Source organism: Laetiporus sulphureus (genome assembly GCF_001632365.1).
Source record: "Laetiporus sulphureus 93-53 unplaced genomic scaffold LAESUscaffold_7, whole genome shotgun sequence".
In the NCBI taxonomy this organism is placed as follows: domain Eukaryota; kingdom Fungi; phylum Basidiomycota; class Agaricomycetes; order Polyporales; family Laetiporaceae; genus Laetiporus; species Laetiporus sulphureus.
The window spans coordinates 114,826-131,245 of NW_024468516.1; the positions used below are offsets into that span (position 1 = coordinate 114,826).

The 16,420-nt window shown below is 52.4% G+C and overlaps 4 protein-coding genes across 4 annotated transcripts; 2 read left to right on the forward strand and 2 right to left on the reverse strand.

Moving 5' to 3' along the window:
* Nucleotides 1-56: 56 nt before the first annotated feature.
* Nucleotides 57-8,209, forward strand: LAESUDRAFT_646259 (glycosyltransferase family 5 protein; the record flags this gene model as incomplete). Its single annotated transcript, XM_040903969.1, has 20 exons — nucleotides 57-459; nucleotides 528-678; nucleotides 737-839; nucleotides 893-1,311; nucleotides 1,361-1,757; nucleotides 1,808-1,872; nucleotides 1,931-2,900; nucleotides 2,960-3,227; nucleotides 3,280-4,915; nucleotides 4,970-5,255; nucleotides 5,311-6,012; nucleotides 6,072-6,309; nucleotides 6,371-6,540; nucleotides 6,598-6,918; nucleotides 6,977-7,181; nucleotides 7,241-7,356; nucleotides 7,421-7,609; nucleotides 7,663-7,803; nucleotides 7,860-8,016; nucleotides 8,076-8,209. 20 exons carry the CDS (start codon nucleotides 57-59, stop codon nucleotides 8,207-8,209), a joined length of 7,071 nt encoding a protein of 2,356 aa, XP_040767196.1.
* A 1,668-nt stretch (nucleotides 8,210-9,877) lies between these two features.
* On the reverse strand, nucleotides 9,878-12,092 carry LAESUDRAFT_748109 (uncharacterized protein). Its single transcript, XM_040911502.1, has 2 exons — nucleotides 11,833-12,092; nucleotides 9,878-11,782 (listed from the first exon to the last, which is right to left on the reverse strand). The coding sequence occupies exon 2, from the start codon at nucleotides 11,779-11,781 to the stop codon at nucleotides 10,117-10,119; it is 1,665 nt and encodes a 554-aa protein (XP_040767197.1). The 5' UTR covers nucleotide 11,782; nucleotides 11,833-12,092; the 3' UTR covers nucleotides 9,878-10,116.
* A 319-nt stretch (nucleotides 12,093-12,411) lies between these two features.
* On the reverse strand, nucleotides 12,412-13,464 carry LAESUDRAFT_735162 (S-adenosyl-L-methionine-dependent methyltransferase; the record flags this gene model as incomplete). The annotated part of the gene is made up of 5 exons (XM_040910567.1): nucleotides 12,412-12,772; nucleotides 12,835-12,935; nucleotides 12,995-13,208; nucleotides 13,265-13,345; nucleotides 13,400-13,464. The coding sequence occupies 5 exons, from the start codon at nucleotides 13,462-13,464 to the stop codon at nucleotides 12,412-12,414; spliced, it is 822 nt and encodes a 273-aa protein (XP_040767198.1).
* Nucleotides 13,465-13,766: 302 nt separating this feature from the next.
* Nucleotides 13,767-16,227, forward strand: LAESUDRAFT_694967 (uncharacterized protein). The gene is made up of 11 exons (XM_040906222.1): nucleotides 13,767-14,063; nucleotides 14,118-14,318; nucleotides 14,370-14,422; nucleotides 14,480-14,555; nucleotides 14,612-14,826; nucleotides 14,876-14,918; nucleotides 14,970-15,102; nucleotides 15,165-15,193; nucleotides 15,261-15,640; nucleotides 15,698-15,766; nucleotides 15,828-16,227. The coding sequence occupies exons 1-11, from the start codon at nucleotides 13,955-13,957 to the stop codon at nucleotides 16,017-16,019; spliced, it is 1,500 nt and encodes a 499-aa protein (XP_040767199.1). The 5' UTR covers nucleotides 13,767-13,954; the 3' UTR covers nucleotides 16,020-16,227.
* Nucleotides 16,228-16,420: the final 193 nt, after the last annotated feature.

The following is a 16,420-nucleotide window of genomic DNA, read 5'->3' on the forward strand; positions in this document are numbered from 1 at the left end:
CCTCTCCTCTCATAGCCGTGTAGATTGATCCCGCTCTCAGTTCAGGTTCGCGCGTCATGTGGGTGCACACTGCACTCGCGACGCTCCTCCTCTTCGCCGTCCTTGGCGCAGCCTCGCCATACAGGGAGGATCTCATCGACTACAACGTCAACACCAACAAAACCGCCACTGCCGTTATCCATTACTCGTATCCAACCCGCGACAAGTACACTGCCTCGCCCTCCAACTGGCGCGCGCTTCCGTTCTACACCATCCTACTGGACAAGTTCGCAGACGGAGACCCAGCAAACAATGACTACTTCGGTACCATGTACGAGTGGGATTGGAGGGAAACGCAGTTGCGTGCCGGCGGCGATCTTGCAGGCATGCGCGCCCGGCTGGACTACCTGCAGGGTATGGGCGTGAAGGCGATTTACATATCCGGGACGCCGTGGCTAAACATGATCTGGGAAGCGGACAGTGAGTGCTGCGCATTGTGATATCCTAAGTGGTTTCTCATGCGCTATCACCCGCGCACTATCACTCAGGCTATTCTCCTCTCGATTTTTCCGTCATCGATCCACATTATGGTACCATCGCCGACTGGCAAGACGCGATTCAGGACATTCATGACCGTGGCATGTATATAATGTTAGACTTCACGGTTGGAACCATGTCGAATGTCGTCGGTTTCAAAGGGTAAGTAGTTTACCCTGTATGGGATGCTGCGCCCGAGCGCTGACATTGTGATGCGCAGCTACGAGAACGTGTCTGCGCCGTTTAACATTGAGGAATACGAGGCTGTTTGGTTAGATCCGGACTACTCGCCATGGGGTTTCGAACGTTATGTCGACTTCTCGGTGAGCGCGGTACACCCACCTATATGCGCTGCATATTGATAACATTATCGCAGTTCGATAACAAGTACAATGACTCCTGTGTCATGCCCGTGTTCTGGGGAGAGGAGGGAACAATCGACGACATCGACTGGGACGGAGGTTGTTATGCATCGGAATTCGACCAGTACGGAGACATGGAGGCCTTCGGTGTTCACCCCAACTGGCAGCGTCAGCTCTCCAAGTTCGCTTCAGTGCAGGACCGTCTTAGAGAATGGAATCCGGACGTCATGGCTAAGCTGACGACTTTCTCGTGTATGGCACTCACCGCGTTGGATTTCGATGCCATTCGTATCGATAAGTCGACCCAGATGACTGTATCTGGACTGGCATCTTGGACATCAACGACGCGCGAGTGTGCGAGGAAGCTGGGCAAGGACAACTTCATGATCTACGGCGAGGTGACCGGTGGCGACTATTTCGGGGCGCTCTACTAGTGAGTGACTTGGCGACATTGATGTGAGATCTCCCTGACCGGTCAATAGCGGCCGTGGACGAACTCCTACCGAGCGTCCCGCAAACATCGATATCGCTGCCAACCTGACGGAAGATGACAACCAGTACTTCGTCCGTGAGCAAGGCGAGGAGGGCATCGACGGCGCGGCATTCATGTACTCTATCTATCGTGATCTCACGCGCTTCCTCGGCATGGACGGTGACTTGGAGGATGCTTACGATCTCTCGATGGAATTCGTCGACGCATGGGATCAGATGTTTGTCAACGACGACATGCTGAACCCGAACACGGGCGAGTTCGACCCGAGGCATCTGTTTGGTGTCAGCAACTTCGATATCTTCCGCTGGCCGAGTCTGGAGAATGGCACGGAGCGCCAAGTCTTGGGCTCATTCATCGCTAACTTACTTATGCCGGGTGTACCATTGGTAAGTCCATTAGCATTATTCCATGATCGACGATGCTCATGGATATCCAGTTATTTTACGGGGAAGAACAGAACTTCTATTTGTACGATAACACTGCCAACAACTATCTCTACGGGTGAGTAGAAGGAGCAGCTGCTCGTGCAGAACATTGTTGACGTTAGTGAATGGGGCAGTCGTCAAGCCATGTTCAGCAACACTGCGTGGAAACGACATGGGTGCTACACGCTCGGTTCTTCGCAATACTACTATATGCCTCTTGGACGGTCTCTCCTTGGCTGCCACGATGACTGGAACGCACTGGACCACTTTGACCCTACGACTGCCACGCGCCGTCTCTTCTCGCAGTTCCTGTACTTGCGCACTCAATATGCTGCCCTTCAGGACGGTTGGTATCTCGTCGCGCGCGGGAAGTGGACTTATTACATCGAGCGTCCTGGCTCGAACGGCACCGCCACTGAGATGGGTCTCTGGTCAGTCTCGCGTGCGGGCTTGCCAGACTACCAGAATCTCACTGGGGACCACGCGGGAGAAGTGTGGCTTCTCTACTCTAATGAGAACAGCACGAGAACATGGAGCTACGATTGTTCCAGCGACCTGTACCTTGCGTCTCCGTACGAGGGTGGCAAGACGGTGAAGAACCTGTTCTACCCGTATGATACGGTCGACCTCGAAGATTCATCTTTTTCCTATTACAATGACAGCAAATCCCCGTATTTCGGGTGTCTGCCTAACATTACCATGCCGCCGTTCGGGTACAAGGCATACGTTCTGGAAGAGGACTGGGTCTCGCCGCTCCCTGCGCTGTCAGGTTTTACGCCGGGCCACGATGCGCGTATAATTGCAAACTCAATTTCGGCCAATTCGTCGATCGACATTTCGCTCGAGTTCACGCTGGAGATGGATTGCGATAGCGTAACAAAGTCCATCTCGCTTAATATGTCTACTTCTGGGAACGGAACGACACCGTCGATCGTCACGTCCTCTATCTCATGCGGCGCAATGACTGGCACACAGCCGGTTGAGGTGCAGGGTGTTGCACTCTCACAGTGGAAATGGTCAGCAACGCTTCAGGATGTGCCCGATGGCATTCTTGAGATCACCATCGATGACCCTTCTACGAATGATGGCACAGCTTCTACAAACGTAAGTTGTCGATGTTTTGATTCCTCCCAAACTTGTGGGTACTTATAACAGCTCTACAGGCCACGGACCACCTGCTGCTGCGCAAGGGTGCATCCAACAACATTCTCGTCAACGCAGATGCTACTTACGACTCCGGCGGTCTGCAATACGACAATGGGAAGTATACCTTCACGCACAAGGCGCTAGGTGCGGACATGTTCCGGTACTCTTGGAACTTCGCCCAGAACTGGACCAAGTGGCAGTCGTGGGAGGATACAACGACTATCGACGCGGATCTATTTGATAGCTCGGAGAACTGGTGGGAGGGCCAGCACATCATGGTACAATGTAAGTCGATGGTCAGCACTGTCGTGTATATTGCTGAATTTGATCCCATCAGATTGGAGCTATCTGGCACAGACGTCGAGTGTAGTCGTGCACTCCGACCATGACTGCAATACACCCCGTCGAGTACCGCAATTCCTTGTCCGCGGCGAGTACAACACGTGGGGCTACGACAAGGGCCTCAATTACGAGATGGCTCAGAACGCCGACAGCGGATACTGGGAGATGGAGATTGCTTACATCTGGCCTTCATACGTGCAGTTGAACGTTTTCGGTTTCGACAATTACTTCTATGGAGATGTCGACGGAGATGGTGTCTTGGACCGGCTGCCACCAAACACGCTATCGCCTAACTATCTGAACATGTCTGCTCCTCCACACCCGTATGTGGCCTGGAACCTGGTTGTCGACGATGCGACCCTTAAATGGTGGCTGGAACCTGTGGGAGAATCGGCGGTGGGTGCGACCGTGTTCGCCTTACTTCTGACAATCCCGATCATCACGGGTACTGTCGCTGTCGCGGTCTTCATGTGGTCGTTCTATGGCATCAAGTATAACAAGTGGGGTGTGAAGCCAAACAAGGACCACAACAACTATTTCCCCATCATTGGCTATCTTGGTAACAAGTCAAAGTCTAACCTGACGGAGCCGCACACGCCTCTGACGGAGAAGGTGTTTGGGCACAAGCAGCACGAGATTATCGGCTGGCCGGAGGACAAGAACAAGCGTCGCAAGGTGCTCATTGCAACTCTTGAGTACGAGATCATCGACTGGAAGCTCAAGGTCAAGATCGGTGGTCTCGGTGTCATGTCCAGTCTTATGGGTAAGGCCATGACTGACGTCGACCTCGTGTGGGTTGTTCCTAAGGTCAAGGATCTGGAATATCCGCCTGGCGAGCCGGCTGAACCCATCGAGGTCATCATCTTCGGCGAGCCGTACTTAATCGAGGTTGAGACGCATGTCTTGGACAACATCACTTATGTCCTTCTCGACAGTCCAGTGTTCCGTGCTCAAACGAAATCCGATCCCTACCCCGCTCGTATGGACGATCTCAGTTCCGCCATCTTCTACTCAACGTGGAACCAAGCGATCGCTGCCACTATTCGCAGGCACTCTGATATCGATATCTACCACATCAATGACTACCACGGAGCACTCGCGCCGATCTATCTTCTGCCGAAGGTCATTCCTGTCTGTCTGTCACTCCACAATGCCGAGTTTCAGGGTCTTTGGCCTCTTCGCACGAAAGAAGAAATGAAGGAGGTTTGCTCTGCGTTCAACATCAGCAAGGAGCACTGTACGAAATATGTGCAATTCGGCAACACGTTCAACTTGCTGCATGCAGGTGCTTCTTTTATCAGTGTCCATCAAAAGAGCATCGGTGTTGCTGGTGTATCCGACAAGTACGGCAAGCGCAGTTGGGCTCGGTATCCTGCACTGTGGACACTCAAGCACGTCGACTCTCTCCCCAACCCCGATCCCACCGATATCGCGGCATTGGATGAGAACCCGATCTCTGTCCGGGACATCAAGATCGATCAGGTTGCGGAAGCGGAGCGTCCTGAGCACAAACGTCAAGCGCAAGAATGGGCTGGAATCAAGCAGGATCCTAAAGCTGACTTGTTCGTCTTCGTCGGTCGTTGGTCCAAGCAGAAAGGTGTTGATCTCATTGCGGATGTTATGCCATCACTGTGAGCATTCACTACACAGTCGGTGCTCAGCGTTCACTGATCCACCTCCATCAGACTTGAGAAGCGTCCTTCCATTCAGCTTATCGCTGTTGGCCCCGTCATCGATTTGTACGGCCGGTTCGCAGCCGAGAAGTTGGCCCGCCTGATGGAATTATACCCTGAACGTGTCTACTCGAAACCTGAGTTCACTGCTCTCCCTCCTTACCTCTTCAGTGGCGCTGATTTCGCCTTGATTCCATCCCGTGATGAGCCGTTCGGTCTCGTTGCCGTTGAGTTCGGACGGAAGGGAGCTCTCGGTGTGGGCAGTCGACTTGGTGGTCTTGGCTTGATGCCTGGTTGGGTACGTTTAGTTGATTACCTTTCCACGAGTGTCGTGCTGATTCAATGCCTTGTAGTGGTTCCCCGTCGAGTCGACATCAACGGAGCATATGATGTCTCAGTTAACGAAGACAATCAAGATGGCTTTGAAATCCACGGAGGAAGAGAGAGCTATGCTTCGCGCGCGATCGGCTGTACAACGCTTCCCGGTAGTGGAGTGGCGACAAAGGATGGAGGACTTCCACCGCCGTAGTATCACGATGAGCCGCAATGTGGCAGGTCCAAACGCTTGGCGACCATCCGACGCAGAGGTTGCCGGTGCTTACGCCATCAGCGAGACCGATGACTGGAACCCTGAGCAGCAGGCGTACCCATCTCAGCCAGAGTGGGATACCCGAAGCGCGAGTGACAGCCCCGGGCTTCCTGGATCCCCGGGACAATGGAGCCAGGAGACATTGACGCCAGGGGAGGGACATCCTCCTGCACCTCCCCGACTCCTCGGCGATGAGCGGAGGAATTCCTCCAGAACAGACGTGTCCGATAACGATGATTACTTCTCGCAGCAGGATGGGAGCGTCGAATCCCGGCCAGACTTCGGAAATTTCCTCGAGAGAGCGAATCGTACCATTGCTCGCGATCAAAGGCACGTCCCAGATCCATTCTTGGATGCTGCGCCGACCAGACCATTTGGCCCGCATTCGAGAGTCTCATCCGTGGAGTCAATAGCGTCCATCGTTGATGAAAAGCAGAACTCTCCACTCAACAAAGCCATTGCCTCAGTAAGTGTTGTGCAAGTTGTATACCTGTTGATGTAAACTGACAGCATGTCTTTGAATAGTTCACTGATGCTGACGGAGGAGTGGCACAAGAGTTCGTGCAGAAGTTGCAGAACTTGAACGCTCACAATTCAAAACACGAGCTCTCGATCGAGAAGTTCCTCACGAAGAGTGAAGAAGCATTCTTCGACAAAGTCAAGAGAGAAAAGCTCTCCAGTGCAGCAAGTATCAGGTCTTCACGAAGGGATTCGATATGGGGGACGCCTGCTCCATCTACATTTGATCACTCTCGTCCTTCATGTGAGTATAATGGCTGCCACTCGGATAATTCATCAGCTGATCGCACATCGCAAAACATTAGCTCCAAGCACTCATTCCTTCGCCCCCGATGCATTTGCGACAAACATGGTAGACTACAGTGGACCTCTTCTGAATGAAGGCGACATGCCTATCATGACGGGATTACAAATCGCTATGTCAAGAGAACTCTTCGGCTGGCCATTGTACGCCATCGTGATCTGCCTGGGACAGGTTCGTCCATGGATACATTCTGCTTACTAGATTCTATGCTCATGGGCCTCAATGTAGATGTTGAGCGCAACAAGTTTCCAGATCACCCTGCTCTCCGGGACAAGTACACAATCCAATCTACAGCTCTATGTGGTTGGAGGCGTCTTCCTGGCCGCATCTTTAGTCTGGTACCCGCTTTTCCGTCTGAAACCATCCGTCTACGTGCTTTCGATACCCTGGGTGTTCTTCTCAATTGCGTTTTTCTTGATTGGCCTGCCATCCGTCGCTTCTACTCTAAACGCTTATCATTACGATCTCGCAAGCGCCGCTACTTGGGCATACTCGATCGCTTCTGCAGCTGGATTTGCATTCTTCGGTCTCAACTTCGGGGAAGAGGCGGTGCGCACCTCTTCGATGTCTTGTCAAATAGTCTACTGATGTGCTGCGATGACATTAGGGAGCGGCAACAGAAGTGTGGACGTTCCGAGCTTGCGTGGTACAAGGATCTCAACAGCTTTGGGTGGCAGCCTTGTGGTACTGGGGCTACAGGCTCGACGGTGTCTCGTCAGGAAACACGTTGCCTTGGTGGATTGTTCTCATTGTCTGGCCGCTCGCTGCCGTCAGTCTCCTGTTCGCATACTTGATGCTGTACGGCTTGCCAGGTACGTCAGCTTGTCGTCCAGTGCCGGATGTCGTCTGATGTGTCCCCTGGCGTTGCTAGATTACTACCGTCAAACACCACCGAAGGTACCTCACTTCCTCAAATCGCTTTTCCGCCGGAAGATTGTGCTCTGGTTCTTAGTCTCGGAAGTCCTGCGTGACTATTGGCTCAGTGGTGTGAGTGATCATGCATTGCACTCACGAGGACGAGCAGGAAATACTGATATGTCGGTTGGCACAGCCATATGGCCGTAACTGGAGCTTCCTATGGAATGCCGACGTCCCTCAATGGCAGACGTTCCTGCTCCTCCTTGCGTTTTTCGTTGTCGTTTGGGCAATTGTCATGGGAGCATTAACACAGCTCAGCAAAACACATACGTGGATTCTGCCCATCTTCGCCGTGGGCCTCGGAGCGCCGCGATGGTGTCAGGTCTGCATAAGTATGCACAAAGAATTAGAGCTAGTCCTGACCGATGTGTGTAGATGTTGTGGGGCACGTCCTCCGTGGCACTTTACATTCCTTGGGCCGGCGGAGCTGGGCCATACGTTGCCACAGTTCTCTGGCTGTGGCTGGGAGTTCTCGATGCTGTTCAAGGTGTAGGTTTGGGCATGATCCTTCTTCAAGTATGTCTTCGATGCTGCTCGGATCTGACTGCGAAAGCTGAACGATTCGCGAAAAGACACTGTCTCGGTTACATGTCTGTGCCACGCTGGCCATGGCGCAGATCCTAGGAGCGGTTGTTGTGATAATAGCGCGTGCAACAGCACCAGACAACCTTGGTCCAGATGGAGTTTTCCCCGACATGAGCTTGTGGAGTTTCTCGGATGGCTTGAAAGGTGAATTGACCCATTCCTCTCAACCTTCTCGTAACGGCTTCACTGAAATTCTTTGTCAGGCAATCCACTCAACGCATATGTCTTCTGGATCGCGTTGTTCTGCCAACTCATCATTGTTGTTGGTTACTTCTGGTTCTACCGCAAAGAACAGCTTGGTCAGTGTTTCCTGATTGTGCCTCGGAAACATCTCTGACAGTCGCTCTTCTCCTCGCAGCACGCCCATGATCACGACTAGCATTCATGAGTTTTATAGACTTCAGTATCTGCAATGGACTCTATATCATCTTCACTGGCATCTTTAGCAGCGATGGGACTGTGTTTGTGTTGGACTCTGTATTTGCGAACAGTCGGTAGACACACGCTCACTCTACTCGTATCATAGTCTGATATCCTATGCACTATAATGGAAAGATACCTGGGATCTGATGCTGAATACCACGATACATATTTTCAGACACTGCCTGCTGTTGAAGAGGAATGGGCAGCTCAAACGTACTCGTTCTATAATTGTCAACAGTTGAGATCTATGAGGCGCGTCCGGTAACGTCTCACGTGCTCTGTGACTCTCTCACGATCTGTCACGCTTGTTTTGTTTCAAAGCACGCACGCTAAGTTGGTCATCGACCGTCGGAAAAAGGACCTGGTCGCAGCTAGGGCTCAATTTTCCTTCCGGTATTATCATAGGAACATGCTCGAATGCGAGGATGAAGGATTAACATCCTCCCTGTGCGATCGACTCCAATCGGCACAAAGTACTTCATTGCTGCAAGAGTTGCTCCGGACGTCAGACAATAACTTTATCCTGAGGCTGCGGAGGTTCGAAAGAATTGTCTCTTTCACTCGCGGTAGACTATCTTCATTTCTCATGCTCTACACAATGTGTTGCACTGACTGACTCTCTGCAGCAAACTTTTTGAAAGGTTTGGATTGGCAAAAGATGGTACGGGAAATGCGACCACTTTAGTCTTTGCGCTCCCTCGAGCTTGATTATCCGGGTCTGCGAACAGAGGATGCACCCGAAAAGGCTTTATTGCTGGTATCCTCGCAAGGTCTCAGCTTCATTGCGATGGATCTCGTAAAAATTATCATATCACTGCGCACTACGATCGCCCCGAAGGTTCATCGTCTTACTAGTATCTGCTTCCCTACGTCTGGCTCTAGCAATTCTGTCGGAAGCCTGTGTAACGAACTGGCCCGTCTCTTTTCCATTCGAACGCTTGCTTCCGATGATGCTGGGGATGAGAGTTCGGCCCCGGGAAGATTCTGCACAATGCGTCGAACTTATAGATGACGTCAACATCAATCCCATCGTCAACATGCTAATCTGGGGAATTTCCTAAGGCCGGTATCCATCGAAATTGAAAACTGGTCGGATAAGTTGCAGCGAAGGATACACGGTCCTTGATTGAACTTTGTCATAGCTGCCAGTGGCTTTGGCATCATTGGCCTTACGGTGCTCGCGCTCCAAAACGTCAAGTGCGTGGGGCACATCACCCCCTTCTCGCACCCGCGGAGCGAGACCGACCATGCATGATTTGAAGAGCTTCGAATGGGCCGTTGCCCGAGGAATGGGGATGGGAGGCTTGAAAGTGAATCAGCAAATATCAAGCTATGTTCTCGGATCGATTGATATCATATTTTCGGGTGCGTTCATACATCGACGTGACGCAAAGACAGGTTCGCTGGAACCTGCTTCCAGCCTCTTGACTGCTCAATGTCAATTTTAACTACTGATCTAAGGAGGGCTGTATTCCGTTGCATAAGCATAAGCCGAGAGTACTCAAAGGTAATGTTCTGACTCGCTATGTATATCAGTCGACCAATTTCTCATTTATTCGCAATCGACTGCAGAAAGTCATTTGAGTCTCAGACTAGCAGCTACCTCGCGCAGGAATCGATAACGTACGCGACGTGAGAAGTGACCTGTGTACATCATATGAGGTCATGGTATAACACGTCTTGAGACACAGAGGGATACGGAAATTAAGCAGCAAGCAAATGTCCATTGTTAGCGAGAGGATGCGGTACTGTAACGGTTGCTACCTTATGACTACAATAAGGTAAGGATGAGTCTGTCGACCTATACAACATGGTAACGAATTAGTCATTGAAAGCAACATCCACGCCAATGTCGCGCAGGTTGTTCACATCCTCATCAGACCATCCCTTTAGGTCCATCAGTTCCACGGTCTCCAACGGACATCCTGCCGAAGAGAGAAAGCGAACACACTCCACCAGTTCGTTCTTCAGCTCATCCGTGGTCTCACTGACACCTACGATATCGAGGTGCTTCAGCTGCGGGCAGATACGAAGGCCGCCTTCTCCTGGCATTCGCAGCGCCTTCAGCAGGGCTGACAGAACGTTCGAGTCAAAATCTATGATGCGTATTGACGACAAATTTGGTATTTCGCGCAACATTGACGTCCACTGTTGCTTCGTAGCAATCGCTGAGGATGGCGACGGTTCACAAAGAACGAGAGCTTCCACGTCGTTCAGGCTGAAGCAGCTGAAGGCATTCGCGAATGCGACTTCCGGGATGATGTCGTGGAGCTCGATGGTACAAGAGGGTTCTATGAATGGCGTACTAGCGTCCTGATGCAATTGTATGACGAGTCGCTCCTCGGAGCTGAAAATCTCGAATCGGCGTGTGTTCGAAAATAGTGGGAGATGACTGCGGTTCTCAGGGAGCATGGTGTAAGGACGCATGCGGTCCTCTGTGTCGTGGAGAGCCAGCAGTTTCATCACGGTGCGACTCGTGAGTGACACGCCATCCAGCACGGACGCCAACCAACCCTTCGGCACGTACGAGAATGTCAAGTTCTCGAGAAGGGGCAACTGCACCCGCTGGGCGCGGGATGCAGGCTGACCTTCATATATTATAGGAAGCTCGTCGCGCAAACATTGTATGTCCAACGTCTGAAGGGAGGGACACTGCACGAGGACTTCTAGGAAGCGATCCACGGATGGCAGCCACTCCTGAGACAGATCTGTCACCGAAAGATGTGCGAGGTTGGAATACAGGCCGGACGTCCAGGAGATGCTAATCTGCTTCAATGTCAGAGACCGTAGAGAGGGCGTCGAGTCGCCGAACAACGTTTGGATGGTTTCGAGCCCGAGTTCTATGGTATAGTTGTCTGCTTTCAAAAGGCGAAGGGAAAGTTCCTGTAGGTATGGAGCGGGGGAATCGAGAGTGCTGATGAGTTGATCCATATCACCCGCATCGAAGAGAGAGGCCTTGAGACACCTCATGCGCGCAGGTGCGACTGCACGTCTCAACTGGCGTTCATCAATCCGATGCGAGTTCGTGCGCTCAATCCTCTCGATATGATACGTGAGGGCGACATTCTTGGAACGACGCAGGAACGTCGCTGCGCGGGGTAGCTTCGTCAACGTGATGTTCGTCCAGAGCTTCGGGGATGCCAGAGCGATAGCGCGCCAATGTCGACAGACGCGGCTGATGCGTACGATGTCAGCGATGCTCGTCTTTGCGACGATGTAGAAGATCTCGATGAGCACTTCCTCCGGGAGGCTGTTGATTGGGGCGAGGGCGTTTCGCAGCTCTTTCAATCGGTAGCCCTCGCGGATGAGGATGCGCACGGACTCGTTGAAGTATCGCAACTGCGCGTCGATATGGCTTTGGGCCTGCTTGACGGGCATGCCGTCGAACTGTCCCAGCGTCATCTTCTCCAATGGCTGCAGGAGCAGTTGGCGTGGACCGTTTCCAGTGGAACACATATACGAGGGAATCGTTGCGGTAGCGTCCATCCTTGAATTCGGTCAGAATAGAACGCTCTGTGATTCAGTGTGGCCTCATACCTGGAGCACCAGTTTGATCAGGCTGAGGGGTTTTACACCGAGACTCTAGGGGGATCCCAAGACCATGACTCGGTCGATCGGTCGAATCTAGATCACTCGTCCGATGCACCTACAGGAGCCTCTGACTTGAGTGCAATTCCGTTACTGAAAGAAATCGAGCAAGTACACTATTAGGGAGGATATCGCTGGAAGTACGTGCAGTGCGCATCGTGTTGAGTCGGCTCTTATGTAGAGCATATACTCCAGGAACAAAGTTCATCGAATGCGGCTTGGGTGCTGTCAACCATATGTCACCCTTGTCAAGTCGCAAATAGCGCGGCCACTGCCTCAGGGGCTTCCCGAAAGTAGTAAGTTTGTTGAATGAGGCGCTGAACAATGTTCTGGGTCCGTGCGCTCAATCAAACACTTCGGAATGCTCCTGGGACGATCGCATGCAGAAGCAATTGTATCGCTCCATTGCTAATATATATTATCGTAAATGCACTGGGTTTTGCGAAGTTTGCATCGACATGGCCGTCAGATCCAGATGTCTGCCTTTAAGAGGTACGTAACGTTACTCGCTACCGGACGGCAGCAGACCTACTTCCTCTTGCAGATCACGACGAGAGTTCCATAAGGATACTCAAAGATGCCTTTCTCCTTGTCGATCCACTTCAGATCATCTCCCTTCTCTAGTATCTTCCCAACGTCTTGCACAATTTGCGCCTTCTCATCAGGAGGTAGCACTGCGATGTAGCTCTTGCTCAAGGCACGGTTGGTGACAATGTCGCGCGTGCCATGAAGCGCGTACGTCCACCTCTTCTCTTCTGGTGGCGAGAAGAACTTGTTGTAGGAAGGGGTCGAGAATGTGGCACGCCAGAGGCCGAGACGGAACTGCGGCGTGCCTTGCTCGTGCTTCTCGATCCGGTTGCGTAACTGAGCAACCCACGCAGCGCCATCTCTACCCAGTCGTGACATAGGTGAGCTCGGGTCAGCCTTCGGTGTGCCACCAGCAATACCTACCTATCTTCCAGGTTCCAAATGAAGGCAACAATCCCGTCAGGCTTCAGTATGCGTGCAAACTCTGCGGAAGCCTTGTCGTAGTCTGGGCACCAATGGAAGGCCTGTAGCATCCGAAAAGCATGAGCAAATTCACTCCGAGCAACAGCGACAGCTGCGGCACCTGCGCGATTACGACGAGGTCGGCCCAGCCATTTTCGACGCCGGTTGTGTCGAAGGTGCCTTCCGACACCGAAACACGCTCATCCTGCACGGACTTGGCAAAGACTTCACGCATACCCCCGCTTGGCTCGATGGCTCTGTATTGCTTGATGCTCGAAGACCAGTCTGGGTGCGCGAGCAGTGCCCGGGTGAAGATACCTGTTCCTGAACCGATCCTAGCGAGAACATCTTAACCAGAAATTGGAGCCACTGCCATCCATTAAAGCCTTACTCGACGATGTTCAGAGGCGGAGGTGCCTGAACTGCATTGCGGATATGGGACAGCGCACCAGGCTGGTATGACGGCCTCGCACTACGTTGTCGCCATGAATGAATGTCGCAGAACACCAATCGATTTGAGACGTACCGATCATACAGCTCGTTAGTTCCCGTTCCGAAGCCGGCCTTCGCAAGTTCGTGGACCACAGCCATGTTGCTCGCGAACCTTACTCTCACAGGGGGAGAGGACAGTCGTCGGAAAGCAAGGAGAATAGATACAGTACGAGTCATGTCATGCCCCAGCCCACTTTTTATATATACGCTAGCTGGTACCCTCCTGACATGATGGATCGGCACCTCGGCTGGGGTGTGCTAAGTCGTACGCCATCGACGTCGACGGTCCGCTCATCATTTTGTGGACTATTTCACCAGTCCGGGTAAATTGCGGGTTAAGTCTCAGAGGACGGATAACACTTATCTGATAACGAAAATGCAGCTCCGACGGGTCCGGGAGTGGTCCGGCAACGACATCGAAAGTGGGCGGTATCGGCGATGCTGGCCATGACCACAACATAGAACTCGAGAGCATACTCCGAGAGCTTGGCCATGTACTCCTGTTGATCCAGGCCGTGCGGTGGCAAACTCTTCTGTACTTCTTATCCAGCGTCTTAATCCTCGCGATCTCAGCGCGCTCCAGATAACTATGACGGCTTCTCCGGCGAACCTCAAACTGACCATCGTTGGCATCGAAAACAGGACTACGACATTCACCGTGGAAGATGGCATGCTGGTCGTCGCGCGTCCCGGAGAGAGTGGGTGACCAAAACGCACGTGCCGACCGCAGTCCACGTCTGACATTGCTACAGAGAAGTGGCCGCGCATCCGAACTACGCTCGGACATGTCCTGTGGGCCGAAGTCAAAGGCGACTCGCTGGAAGTATCGTTCTTGGCGAGGAGGAAAAGCACGTCGCCGCTCGCTGTCGTGCGCTTGACCGGCACGGTGCAAGAGGCAGAGGCAGATCTAGCTTCTGCGTTCACGGAGTCCCTGATGGATGCCGCTTATGCTGGTAGGTGTGCGGACGGTGTAATCAATCAATTCCGCTCACTTGTCTCTGCAGGTGTGAAGCGTCAGAGGAAACTAAAGGTGTTCGTCAATCCCAAGAGCGGGCCCGTACGTGTTCTCGCTGCACTTCATGCTCTGGGTGTATTCAGACAGAGCGCATTACAGGGTAATGGAATAGTGTACTATAAAAAGAGAATCGAGCCTATCTTCCAAGCTGCACGCTGTGCGGTGGACCCGACCTGTACGACGTCAACTACTCCAGTCCAATGTCGCATGCTAATGTTCTGTCTCCTGTAGTCACTGACTATCCGGGACATGCACAGGAGCTCATAAAAGAGCTCGACCTGGAACAATGCGACGCGGTCGTGGTCGTGTCCGGAGATGGCCTCGTGCATGAGGTGATCAACGGCTTCGCCCAACATCGCGATCCAGAAGGCGCATTCCGTGTCCCAATTGCGCCCGTCGCCTGCGGGTCCGGAAACGGTTTGCCGCTCAACCTCCTTGGACCGCAGGTTTGCGAGCTCATGCGACAGTTGTCCGTGGTGCTGACTGGATGTGCAGGATGGATATGATGTTTGTGCGGGTGCCCTCAATGCTATCAAAGGTTGCTACCGATCTCTTGCATCTGTTTTTGCATGGAATTGATATCCGTCAGGGAAACCCATGCACATTGACCTGTGTTCGGTAACACAGAAAGACAAGACAGTCTATTCATTCATGTCGCAGACCGTGGGTCTCTTTGCTGACCTTGACATCGGGACTGAATGGTTACGTTTCCTCGGATCAACGTCAGTGATGAGGAGATACTCTGCGTGCTTGTTGGAATGCTGATCTTTTTTCATCAACGCAGGCGTTTCGTGGTCGGCTTCGTCATAGAAGGTACTAGTTCATTGATCTCCATCAGTGTATGCTACTAATATCGTTCTCGTTCTTTCCCATCCTCCAGTGTTGAAGATGAAGCGTTGTCCGGTGAAGTTGTCCATCAAAGTTGCGGACAGTGATAAGAAACAAATGGTTCAGAAACTCCACGGGTATCACGCGAAGGCCAGAGCTTGCACTTCTCCAGCGGAAGTTCCCATATCCGCTGAAGATACAGCAGCGGATGATGACTCCACCACTGCGCCTTCATCAGCCCCGCCGCTGTCCCCTACAGATCCCAAGGCTTCCTCGCCCCTCTCTCCTCCGGATAGCGAGGGCTGGTCGACGTTTGTCAGGCCTCTGTCGTATGTATACGCGGGCAAGGGCCCATACGTATCGCGTGACTTGATGCAGTTCCCCGTCTCCATACCCGACGACGGGCTAGTGGACATTGTCGCACAAGAAATTGTAAGTGTAAAACCGGGATCGCCTGCGCGCTGCAAGCTGACTTTGTCGCAACGGTAGACAACGCGGAAAGCCATGATCGACGCAATGGACGAGTCTGAGCAAGGCATGCAATACTGGCTGGACACAGTACGCATCAGGTCTTCTGAAGTAGGAGTTTGTCCGACGCTGACCACTCACGGTCTCTCAGCAACATTACTTCAGAGCATCGGCATACCGCGTGGAGCCATATTCGCCGAAGGGATGCTTCTCTGTAGATGGGGAAGAGTATCCGTTTGAGCCTTTCCAGGTGGAGTGTCATCGAGGCATGGCCACTGTACTTAGTCCCTGCGGATACTATCAGGCGGAGTTCCGTCTTCCTGACGAATCTAAGGCTAGTTAGTATTCGCTGGGAAGGTCGCGGAGGTTTGTTGTCATTATGTTAATGAATGAGGTTCACGTGTGGGATATTTTACGAGCCTATTTACATTACACTGCGGCACTTTTTAAAACGTACTGGGCATGAAAATGCATTATCACCACTTCTCGTCGACTATGCTGTTCACAAACAGGCAGCAAATATACAGGTTGGACCTGCAGCGGACTCGGAGCAGATATATAGACAAGTACTATTCTGGTGTCACGTGCTGTCCACCGCTCGTAAATTACGTAATCCATGCTGACTGGCGGTTTGCCGCAACATCCTCAGTGTCACGGTTTTTCCGCGCCACAAGTCTCAAGCGCCCACGGACCATTATTTATCCACCTAGCTACCATATATAGAATATACCACTACGCCCCCAC

Excerpts from the sequence above, each read along its gene's own strand:
- LAESUDRAFT_694967 (XM_040906222.1), top strand. The coding sequence starts at position 13,955 with ATGACGGCTTCTCCGGCGAACCTCAAACTGACCATCGTTGGCATCGAA. Across the intron at positions 14,919-14,969 it reads TGCCCTCAATGCTATCAAAG|GGAAACCCATGCACATTGAC; the intron begins GTTGCTACCGAT and ends GATATCCGTCAG. Across the intron at positions 15,103-15,164 it reads TTACGTTTCCTCGGATCAAC|GCGTTTCGTGGTCGGCTTCG; the intron begins GTCAGTGATGAG and ends TCATCAACGCAG.
- LAESUDRAFT_748109 (XM_040911502.1), bottom strand. The coding sequence starts at position 11,781 with ATGGACGCTACCGCAACGATTCCCTCGTATATGTGTTCCACTGGAAAC.